Source organism: Mobula birostris, chromosome 17, assembly GCF_030028105.1.
Source record: "Mobula birostris isolate sMobBir1 chromosome 17, sMobBir1.hap1, whole genome shotgun sequence".
NCBI lineage: Eukaryota > Metazoa > Chordata > Chondrichthyes > Myliobatiformes > Myliobatidae > Mobula > Mobula birostris.
This window is the reverse complement of record NC_092386.1, coordinates 56,194,158-56,206,711: the sequence shown is the minus strand read 5'-3', so window position 1 is coordinate 56,206,711 and position 12,554 is coordinate 56,194,158. Positions and strand designations below refer to the sequence as shown.

Below are 12,554 nucleotides of genomic sequence, written 5' to 3'. Positions count from 1 at the left end.
GCGTTTGTTATGTTATGATTGCACTGCTCCTGAGAAATGCTGTCTCATTCTGCCCTGCAGAGCTAATGTACGGTTAGAATGACAATAAACTTTTTTGAATCTTGAATCTTTTGAAGTCAGGCTGACGCTGTCGAAGAGAGACGGCTTCTTAAAAAAATTTCATCCTGTTTGTTGCATCTTTAAACATATCCAGCAAATTTGTCAAATACAATTTCCCTTTGTAAAACTGTGTTAACTCAGTATGGTGTTTTTATAGTTTCCTAATTATCCGGCCATTTAACTCAATAATAGATTTCAGCACTTGCCCACATTACAGGCTAACACCATTCTGTCTCACAAACTTCTATTTTTTTTGTTACAAATTTTAGCATATACCAAGGAGGAATCAAATTTAACTCTTCCCTTATTCTCATTCGAACTATATATCCCATTGCAGAATCACAATGTCCTCGTCACAAGTGCTCTTCCACTTATCATTTTCAAACTTGCAAACTCCCTGTACTTTGTTGCCTCATTCAAGTCATTAACATATGTTATAAACAACGGAGTGTCAAGAACTGATCCCTGGCATATCGCACTAGTTAAATCCTTCTAGCCTGCAAAGGGCCTATTTATTCCAGCTCTTTTTTCCTATGTGACAAAATAGGTGACTTCTCCAGAATCCAATGAATCTTGGTTGATTATAACTCTATTGTTAGTGCATCCGTTTTCTCTCGGATGTGGTCCATTAAGCCCAGGTGACCCATCAATCTTCAGCACCATTAGTTTGCCTAGTACTTTTTTTTCTCCAGTGATTCATGTTTGTTTATGTATCCCCATAATTGTCCATAATTATTGAGATGGATTCAGCTTCTGCTGTGAAGTCTAATTGAAAATTAATACTTAGAATTTCAGACATTTTCCAGCTTTCCCATTATTCACATCTGGGATCAGAGTTTTTTTTTAAGCTTTCTTCCCTAACTGTAAAAGCTCTTGCTAAATGCTATATGTCATTTGCTTCTTTACACTCATACTTCATCTCCTTTCTGTTATTTTTTACTCATACTTCTGATTACTAAAATATATCCCAGTCCTCTGACTTATTATTAATCCGTGCAAAATTCGAAATCCTTTTTAATTTGATACTTCTGTGTCCTTTTAATTGATACCATTCTTAATTTCACCATAACTGCTATCTTCTACTTCCAGCCTGGGTTTTCTCCTGTAATGGATAACAAATGAAACTGCAGATCCTGGAATCTGAACAAACAGGAAGGGTCCCTGACCCGAAATGTTGGTTAGTTTCTCTTTCCACTGATGCTGCTTGACTACTTTATTTCAGCATATTTGTTTTAGCTTTTAAATGTTCTCTCTCTTGATTTACCAAGAGAAGCACAGAGATTTGAGTAGGGCAGAAATTAAGTTCTGGATTATCAAAGGTTCAGTGTTTAAATTGCCCAAAAAAGCAAAATTAAAGCTGCACAGTTCACTACATAAGATTTGGCACACAAATGAATTTGGCAGATTTATGATTTCATGCACATTGCACCCTGTTCATAATGCCCAAGCAAAATGCATGTCATGAAAAACATTGTAATTTGTAGTTTCTTGTAACATTGGGTTAGGCATCTGGGAGCTATTCTGAGTAAGGATCTGAAATGTTAACAGTTTGTCTTTCCACCTGGACTGCTGAATATTTAAGATGTTTCCTATTTTTATTTAAGCAGAGCCATGTTACCCATTGTTAGATCTAATTATAACATTTACACGATTATGACAAAGTTCTGGATATGATTGCAATATCCAACTATAATTAAATTTCTTTTACATCCCTGGAGAAACGTTTCCCCATCTCATTCTGCTGTCTTTAATGCAGGATAAATGCTTGAGGGTTTGAAATGAAAATAACAATCATTTCTTTTAAATTCCATGTGGAGATTGGAAGCCTAAAAGCAGCAAAAATTTAAGCACTTGCTTTCCAGAAAGTTAAACCATTTACAGTAAATTTCTGTGATCATCGGTGGGTGTGATATGGAATCAAATTTGTTAGCTCTTTTACTAGAAAAGGTTGCTGTATTCAATGCTGAATGTTTTGTAATGCTCAAATGATCCTTGTTCTCAGCACTTTCCCAAGACAAAAATGCATCATACTGAAAACTGAAAATCTACATCTCTCCTTTATCAGCAATATTCCTAAACAGATCAAGTGTTGTGCTGCAGTGTAAGAGGAGAGCTGCCTTGTTTTATGATGTGCTGAGGGCCTGATCGCTTTCCTTGGCATCTGTATCCAGCATCAAGCCAACACGGTGAAAACAGGTGATTTCACCACAGTGTCCAGATTACACCACAGCAGTCCCGTTGTTTTTAAAAATAGGATACTGGATTCATCAGCTCTTCACTAAAGTCAAATGTTTGTGTTTTCCATTCAGTTTTATGGCAGCCTATCACAACAGCAGAACATGATGCAGGATTATATAAGAACTGCCACTTATCAAAGAGCAATACTGCAGAATCATGTTGATTTTAAGGATAAGGTGAGTATTCAAAAGTTTGAGTTGGATGGAGTGGACAGGACTCAATCTCTCATCATTGGCTAATACAATTTTCCTAATCCTAAATTTACTTTCAAATTCTGATACAGTACAATTGCAAATGAGCAATAGCCTCCGCTAAAACCCAGCTCTGCAAATTTGCTACTTTAGGTAATTATACTATTTGTTTTAATGTTTATTCTAAGACTTGTTCTAGCCTTAATAGTCTTAAATGTAATACGCACCATTTGAAATGCTGGTCATGAGCATTCAGGTTGACTTAGATCTTAACGTGCACATTTTGAAGTCAATAAGCATATCTTAACAGTAAAACACTACGAAAAGTGAGCCTTCCTTAAGTGGTTGCCCCAAGTCTTCATGTGCATTGAACAGATATTGTGCACTCAGTGCACATGGAGACTTTGTTTGTTTGGTCTGACAATGTCGAGTAAATAGACAAACTTGAGTTGCATGTGGATTTTGTGGAAGAAGGAAGTTCTGGGACTTCCACCAGTTCACATGCCATACATGTGGATGATCTGGGAGCAATTTGGCAACCATTATGAAATGTAAATTAGACATCTGTCCATTCCAGCCAGTGGTTTTCCACTAGAGCTCATAACTATACCGTTATGTGATAGAATTTCCAGGCTTTGGATGTAGAACCATTTCTCATCCATCCCATTACCTGAAGGAGATAATCCTTTTCCCCCACTTCAACCTGAAAAAGCATATAATACTTGAGTAACAAACACAGAATGTCTTGAAATGTTGGGACTTTGTTGCAGGAATTAGAAGCAAAGCCAATGACTTTCATCGATGCTGAAGCAATGACTTTCTTCAATGTGAAAGGGGATGAGGAAAAAAGTAATTCCTGCAATATATCAGATTACAAGAGGGATTATATGAGAGAAGAGGCAAAGTGCAAAATAGGGAGGACAAGATAAAGATTAATTTAGACGTGGTAAAAGGGGAATAAAAAAAATCACTTGGAATTTTGTAGGTTTTCTTTTATCCATTAATCTAATCAAGAACTTGACAAATGTTCCCCTGCAAGATTAACATGTTAAAGGAATATGGTGTAACTATCAGATAATTTAAACAAACTGTCCAAAAAATTCATCTCTGCTCCATAGTGCTCCATGTATATTCCATACCAGCGAACATCTGGTTTACTCCACTGTTGAACAATGATTCTTTTGAGCTCAGTGGAGTGGAATTTTAGGAATAGAAACACAGATCCCTTTCTGTTCTATGTCCAATGAATTTACAGGCAACTGTTCCTTCATGTACATGTTTATTCATGCCAAATATTAATATTTATAAAAGTACATAACTTTAATTTTATTAAATAAGTTCTACCATAAAGCTCTCCCTAACTGCATTCCTCATTGGTGGATGTGTATGTCTTTTGTGTCTTTTCTACTGTAGCTTGCCGCAGAATCCCATAGTTTAACCGTATTATTTGTCAGTCATTGGCTGAGCTCGAAACCTGTAATTATGTACCCATCTGACTAATCTTGAAGGACTTAGTCATATTGCATTAGCTTTTGTAAAGGGTGTTTGGAACTTATTCAGCACACACTAAACTTTCGAACAATCGGGGAAAAAATGAGTTCTGACTTTTTTTTTTATTTAAAGGTTGTTCTTGATGTTGGCTGTGGCTCCGGAATACTTTCATTCTTTGCAGTTCAAGCAGGAGCTAGGAAGGTCTATGCTGTGGAAGCCAGCTCGATGTCAAAGTATGCAGAGGTACAGTACAGATATACTACATGGATTATGTATTAATAGATGTACAGTTGACTTTAATGATTTAACTGCTATTTTGTAATCGTCTTCAAAAGGCAGATTTAACAGAGGATTTGTATAAGTTTTTTAATGGAAATATTTCTACAAATTTCCTTGCACTTATTAGATTGGCTCATATGATAATCTCTCATTTCTGAATCAGGGTAGTATGAACCCTGTGCCCAATCTAGGCTTGAACCACATTTTTTTTATGTTTAGTACACATTCTTTAATTTCATCCAACTGCCACTTTCCCCTAGGATAATACTACAAATATAATGCCGATTCACAACGAATCTAGTTGCTTTCATGCAGGAAAGGCAATGACCTCATACAGTGCACAAAATGGTGCTGATTTCACATGCATAGAAATAAAGATTTCTTTTGAATAGCTATTTATTAGTGTGTGTGTGTACATGCAATTTCTCAAAGATGACAATGTGCCATCTCTAGTAAGCCTCCAGTGTTCCAAGTATTTTTAGAGTATATAATTTAAAAAAGGTTTTTAGACCATAAGGCATAGGAGCAGAATTAAGCCATTTGGCCCATCGAATCAGCTCGAATCATAGCTGATTTATTATCCCTCTCAATCCCATTCTCCCCATAAACTTTGACACCTTACTAATCAAGAACCTATCAACCTCCATTTCAAATATACTCAATGACTTGGCCTCCACAGCTGACTGTGACAATGACTTCCACAGATTCACCATCTTCTGGCTAAAGAAATTCCTCCTCATCTCAGTTCTAAGAGGATGGCCTTCTATTCTGAGTACATAGGGAACATGCTCTCCACATCCACTCTGTCTAGGCCTTTCAATGAGAGCCACCTTCATTCTTCTAAACTCCAGCGAGTAGAGGCCCAAAGCCATTAAGCACTATTTTCAATGTATAACTTCACTAGATCAAAGCATGAGTCATTATATTACCTTTGTTCTGATCTCTGCTTCTGAGCATTGCTAGGTTACCCAAGGTCTGGAGAAAGAGATACTGAGGTAATTGGAAGTACAGAGATGTTTTGCGACAGCAGGGTACATTACTGTCATGCCCTCCAATTAAAGTGAATAACTTGTCCAGAAAAGAGAAGATAAATAGTGCACTTCAGAGAATGACTGTGGAGCTTTCCAAGAAGGATCAGATGTGTGCCATCGTGTATTTCTGCCAATGACATTGAAGAAAATTTGGTCAAAACGAATCAAGCATCCACATTGTTACACAGAAGAACACAAGATATAGGAGCAGGAGCAGGCCATCCGGCCCATCGAGCCTACCCCGCCATTCAATAAGATCATGGCTGATCTGTCAGTAAATTCAGCTCCATCTACCTGCCTTTTCCCCATAACCTTTAATTCCCTTACTATGTAAAAACCTATCTAACTGTTTCTTAAATATATTTAGTGAAGAAGTCTCAACTGCTTCCCTGGGCAGAGAATTCCACAGAATCACCACTCTCTGGGAATAACAGTTTCTCCTCATTTCCGTCCTAAATCTTCTCCCCTGAATCTTGAGGCAATGTCCCCCAGTTGTAGTCTCACCTAACAATGGAAACAACTTTCCTACTTCTATCTTATCTATCCCTTTCAAAATTTTGGATGTTTCTATAAGATCCCCCCTCATCCTTCTGAACTCCAGAGAGTACAGTCCCAGGCGACTCAATCTCTCCTCATGGGTTAACCCCTTCATCCCTGGAATCAACCTGGTGAACCTCCTCTGCACTGCCTCCAAAGCCAATATATCCTTCCTTAAGTATGGAGACCAGAACTGCACACAGTACTCCAGGTGAGGCCTCACCAGTACCCTGTATAGTTGCAGCGTGGCCTCCCTGTTCTTGAATTCAATCCCTCTAGCAATGAAGGCCAATGTTCCGTTTGCCTTCTTAATAACCTGTTGTACCTGCAAGCCAACCTTTTGTGATACATGTACAAGCACTCCCAAGTCCCTCTTCACAACAGCATGCTGCAATCTTTCACCATTTAAATAATTATCTGCTCTTCTATTATTCCTTCCAAAGTGGATGATCTCGCATTTACCAACGTTGTATTCCGTCTGCCAGACCTTGGCCCACTCACTTTACCTACCTATATCCCTCTGCAGACTCTCCACATCTTCTGTACAATTTGCTTTTCCACTCAGTTTAGTGTCATCAGCAAAATTTGCTATGCTACACGCAGTCCCCTCTTCCAAATCATCAATGTAAATGGTAAACAGCTGCAGGCCCAGCACCGACCCCTGCAGCACCCCACTCACCACTGACTGCCAACTGGAGAAACACCTATTTATACCAACTCTCTGACTTCTATTGGTTAACCAATCCATTATCCATGCCAATACACTTCCTCTGACTACATGCATCCGTATCTTATTTATAAGTCTCTTGTGCGGCACCTTCTCGAACGCCCTCTGGGAATCCAAGTATACAATATCAACCTGTTCCCCTCTATCCACTGCACTCATTATGTCCTCAAAGAACTCCAGTAAGTTTGTCAAACAGGACCTGCCCGTTTTGAATCCATGCTGCGTCTGTCTAATGGAACCACTCCTTTCTAAATGTTTCACTATTTCTTCCTTAATGACAGCTTCAAGGATTTTCCCGACTACAAATGTTAAGCTAACTGACCTATAGTTGCCCGATTTTTGCCTATATCCTTTTTTAAAAAGTGGCTAAGCTGAAAGTTTCCTTTAACCAGTGGATAGGAGGAATCTTTACAAAATCAGTTTGGAGGGCTGTGCCTTAGGTCTCCAGGAGTTGTGATTTGGCATTATATTTGTAGTATTATCCAAGAAGGGAAATGTAGCCATTAAATGAAATTAAGGAATGTGTACTAAACATAGATGTCAACCCTGAAGAAGCATCTATTAATGTACAGGTACACCGATGGAGGCTTTGCTGCACACTTTACATTTTGTTGAGATAACTGGGAAGATTAGTAAAGGGAGTGCTTGTCATCCATATGGATTTTCAGAAAGCATTTGAGAGCATGTAGAAAGCTGGTGAGCATAATTGGTAAGAACCATCAGGAAAAGACATCAATGGTGGCAGAGACTGGAAAAAATGGCCCAAGGATAGAAAGCTATGTTGTGATATGTTTGTTTTTCAGATGGAGAATAATGGACAGTTCCCGCTGAAACATTGCTGGGATGTGCTTTTTTTCCAAATAAGTTGTGTACATTACAGCAAGGCTTTGAAAAAACCTGTCACTAATGCATAGCTTCATTCTTGTGAACTGTTCTTAGTTTCACAGCTGCTCCTTTGATGCCTGAAGTGTAAAGTGAATCCACCAGGTAAATCAATGCTGGCAACGTTCAGCTACATAGAAAACAGCTGTTCTTTAGTGTTCATGGCTGTAACTTTATAAGTGCTGAGAGACCCTGGAAATTCTGAACAGGAAAGAAAAGGTGTGTGCTAAATGAATATACTGGAATCAATAACCCTGTGACTATAAACCTTCAATTTTAATCAACTGCATTACTCTGGGATCTTTTCGGATCCTAATGTTCTCATTTCAACTATATTGGCATCTTTCTTGTGCATCGTGTTTTAAAGGGTAGTAAGGCAATTTGAGATTGTTACAAGGATCTACCCCTTAGTAATAATGAACTGAGAGGCACAGAGAGAATCTATATTTATCAACAAGTAACCTTTATTGTCTCAACTAAAAAGCACGTGGGTTCACAAACTAACTACGTGTGTGCACGACCACTAGGATTCCCTGACTCTCTATGAACAGTAAAGGAAGAGAAAAGGTATTACCTGGGATAGGAGTCTATGCTAGCCAGGCGTTCCTCGTGTCTGTGGGGTCCTCTACATCCATGATGGTTGGTATCTGGAGAGATACCACTCCTTCGTATTTGAAGCTCTTCACTCTTATGGTGTTCCCCATCAGTTCAAATGATGCATCTCCATTCCTTTGGCTCAAGGTCACCTTATTGGCTCTGGTCCAAGGCTACAAGCAGCATTGTTCTATGGTCTCTGCCCCAGCCCTATGCCTTTGTTCTTTTTTCAACTCGGTCAAACTAGGTGACCCAGGCACTGAGTCTATCGAGATTACAGATTGCTTCTCCAGCAAGCCTGCCACTTATTACATAGCTACCTATCTGAGAATGACTTCAGGTTCAGCAGGTCATTAACTGAAACTCCTCGTGTCCACATTTAATTGTTCTGATTAAATTATCCCAGATAAAAAATCAGTTCAAAGAGTTGGAGCTGCAAGGACAGTCTCACAAAATGGCCACCTCCATATTTCTTCAAGCTCATGGCAAAAACAAAGACAACTGGTTCATCTACTCCTACTGTCCTTGATTCATCTGAATTCACTGATTTGCAGACTGTAGTTCTTTCTGGGCAACAAGATATAGATGTTTGGGATCATGGAAGCCATGATCTTACTAAGATAGGATTACTAATTAGCTGCTTACAATAGAAGTGGTCCAGTATGTAATATGAAGATGTCAGAGTGTTACAGATGGACCAACCCATAAAGTTAAAGCAGATAGAGAAAGAGCTGTTGGACTCTTGGTAATGTGCAGGGAGGGAAGTGAAAGTTGATGGCATCAAGTGGGTAAAAAAAGACCTAGCTGTCAAAACAAGGCATGGTGTGAATTCATCTTAGCCCCATCTCTCCCCCTCCTGTCTTCTCCTATCATTTCGGATCTCCCCCTCCCCCTCCCACTTTCAAATCTCTTACTATCTCTTCTTTCAGTCAGTCCTGACGAAGGGTCTCGGCCCGAAACGTCAACTGTACCTCTTCCTATAGATGCTGCCTGGCCTGCTGCGTTCACCAGCAATTTTTTATATGTGATGGTGTAAATTCTGCCATGAATGTCTTCCAGTCTTATTTTCCTTAAATATTCCTCTACATGAAATTCTGCCCATAAATATTGCCCATTCCATTCCCTATCCTAAACACAACTGCTCGGAATGTGAAAGGGAAGAGAAAACACAGTCTTGTAGAGTGTGATAACAATAAAATAATGTAATCTGAAGATAAAACAACGTAAATACTGAAAAATAGCTAATCAAGAGATCCATTTTATTAAAGTTCTAATTTGACATTCTTGAAAGATATATTGTTTTCTTTTCATGATACCACATGGAAGACTTACTGCCCGTTACACCACTGGCATTTAGGGCGGCAATGTATGTCTCCTATCTCTGGCGGTGTTCATGGCTTTCTTCATCATGTCAATAGCTTCCTCTCAGTTTTCACTATTCTCAGTCATGCAAGTCCCAGCTGGAGACTCAGGAATACTATCACACTCAGTCGTAGAGGGATACTTCGTTGCTGTTTCTGTAACAATTTTGTTTTATCAGTCAGGGTTGTCACCCCTGAGCTGAAGCCCCAAACCTGGAGCTGCGGTGGACCACTCATAGTCTGGCTTCTACCCTTTAACCTGTTTGGCATGGGTGACCCTACCAAGAGCCAAAGTATAACGCCCTGGGTTGAGCTGATATTGCTCTCTGGATCTTTGAGGCACGCAAGCCTCTAACCCCTACAATAAGGTTGTGGTCCTCTTGGAGGAAATGTAACATTTTATGCATTCACCAGACTGCTCACTAGTGCAATTTTCTAGTAATTGTTGCCAAGCACATGCTGTGCAGAAATCTAATCACTCCCTCTGCTGCAATGTGTTGGAGATTGCATTATTTCAAAGAGTGGATCGTAAAAGTGCAAACTACTGAACAATGATTTCATTCTACATAGAGTGCAGGGTGTTGGGCTTATAAATTGACTTATTTTTCAATCTGAAGCAGATATTGAATTCTAAGACCTCCCAGAGAGTAGCAATTGCATTCACTGTCTTTGTGAAGATTAGATGCTGGTCCAGTAGTTACACATAAACAATCATCTGTGGATGCTGATGTATCCTCATTCAATTAAATGGAATCCAAATAGTTCACTGCAAGTTTCTAGTAGATGGGGTTTAATAACCTAAGCAACTATGTTTTCTTAAACATTATTTTATTAAAATAAAATCAATATCTGTAAAAAAAATCAGTTCCATGTTTGCTGTCAATTAAAGAACTTGCTTCAGTGATTTTCTTTTTTAGAAAAGAAAGTATTTGCTTTAGAGATTCAGGTTTTTACAAAAAAGCAACAGTTTATCATGGATTACAAGGAACCCTTTAAATGATTGATGTTGACTTCCAATTAATAATGAACTAGACATCAAGCAATGGCTTCTTATGATTGATCCTGACCCGCCTACTAGATACCAGCAGCTTGTATTTATTTTCTGATTCCTTTTATCCCCATACTTTTCCTCATGACTTGAAAAGTGCTGCTTGAATGAATTGGTATTATGAATCATCGCATTCACGAAAGAGCCAAGTTACACGGAACAAAACGTACGCATGGAAATAAACAGGAAATGGAAACGTGAGGTTTAACCTGACTGCCCAGGAGATATTTCCTGACATAGAAATAAAACAACACAAACTTTATCTGAAGTATATATAATGGTAACAAAGTTTAGAAATTTTCTTCAGCTAAAAGTAAAGAAATATCATAGAATCATTACAGAAAGTTCTGCAGGGTGTCTGCTGCAAGAGCAGGGCAGTTAGTTCACTTGGTTGACTCTTTCCCTGTGGTGGTACAGGCTTCTCTTGTATTATCCAATTTCTTTTTGAAAACTATGATCGTCAGGTAATGAATTGCTGATCATATATGTTAAGGTTTTTTCCAGCTCATCTTTCAGTCACCTTGAGTCACTACCAGTAGAAATTATTCATCTTTATTTACTTGTGACCTTGAATAATTCTTTTACACAAGCAATAATCCCATCTTTTTTGATTTATTTACCCAAATGATACATATAGATGCTATAAATCTGGGATAAAAAAAGAGCAAAAAACAGAAAAAAATCTGTAGAAAGAGGGACAGCTAACGGTTTCAGGATTTAATCTTTTGTCAGAAGTGAGGAAAAGAATTTCCTGGGAAGGTGGTGGGAGGGATGGATATGTCAAAGGGAATATCTGTAATAGATGGATATTAAGTCAACTGCAGTACTGGACCAGTTAAAGACAGAATATGTTCCTTTGTCTATGTTATTTGTTGCTGATAGCAGGGCTGGAGAACATCTCCAGCAGCTAATACTATACTAATGAAGAAAGAAAACTGAGTTTATCTCACAGGTAGATGACTTGCAGCATAAGTGGCCAATTCTGATACTTAGAACTTAGAAGATGACAGCACGGTACAGACCCTTCGGCCCACAATACAGATGCAGTCACCCAAGACTGGAGAATTTGATATTGTGTTTGGAAAGCTGCATTTTTCCTGAGGGTGTTATCCCTGAAATTTGTGTTGCACTGCATGGTAATATGACAGATAGGATTAAGTGAGAGTGGGATGGATGGTTAGTGACAGGCAGCAGGAAGCTCAGGCTCACCCCTTCTGTCTGACTGCAGATGATCCACAAAGTGATCACCCAATCTGTAACAAGAGAAAATCTGCAGATGCTGGAAATCTGGAGGAACACAGCAGGCCAGGCAGCATCTGTGGAAAAGTGGACAGTCGACGTTTTGGGCTGAGACCCTTCAGCAGGACTGGAGAAAAAAAGATGAGGAGCCAGATTTAGAAGGTGGGGGGGGGGGAGGGAGAAACATAAGGTGATAGGTGAAACCAGGAGGGGGGAAGAGTTCCTTACTGGGTGAAGTAAAGAACTGGGAAGTTGGTTGATGAGAGAGATACAAGGCTGCAAGTGAATGCTGGCCAACCATGGCAAAATAAAGGATATTGAGTTAAGCCCAGGATGTGCTTGAGCATTTATCAATTGCAGTAGGCTAGGTAGAATTTATTTGAACCTTCAGTTCCTCTCTGGTTTTGAGCTAAGCAGAAAGTTAAAAATAGAGCAAGAGCTCATGGATGGAGAAGAAACACACAAATGGAGTTGTCGGTAAGTTATCTTTGAACCAGCAAAACAGAGAGTATTCCTATAACCTTTGGAATAATATAAATTCAATTTTTTTCTCATTTTTCTTCTTTAACATTTTGTACATTTCCTAGCAGATCCGGTAACATTTGTTTCCAGTTAGTGACCTTTCAAGAAAGGTTCTGCAAAATTCAGTGTAACAAATTTTGAAAGCAGAGTGCACTGCATGCTTATATAACAGTGATCAAGGGTGAAGGTTTTTATCCTGGTTAAAAATTGTTCCAGGCTAGGAGTATGCTCTGAGAATAGTAAGCCTTTTGTAACAAGAGTCTGGGTTTTATATTGACTGTCGACTCTCTCTCAAGCCTTCAAGAGTAGGTTGCA

At 38.9% G+C, this 12,554-nt stretch overlaps 1 protein-coding gene across 2 annotated transcripts in view; it reads left to right on the top strand.

Moving 5' to 3' along the window:
* carm1l (coactivator-associated arginine methyltransferase 1, like) overlaps positions 1-12,554 on the top strand; it is a 68,583-nt gene that overhangs the window by 35,548 nt on the left and 20,481 nt on the right. For both annotated transcript variants that reach the window (XM_072281756.1, XM_072281755.1), the window contains exons 4-5: positions 2,409-2,513; positions 4,152-4,262. In XM_072281756.1, coding sequence (XP_072137857.1) covers positions 2,409-2,513; positions 4,152-4,262 — 216 coding nt within the window. The remainder of the gene's footprint in view (positions 1-2,408; positions 2,514-4,151; positions 4,263-12,554) is intronic.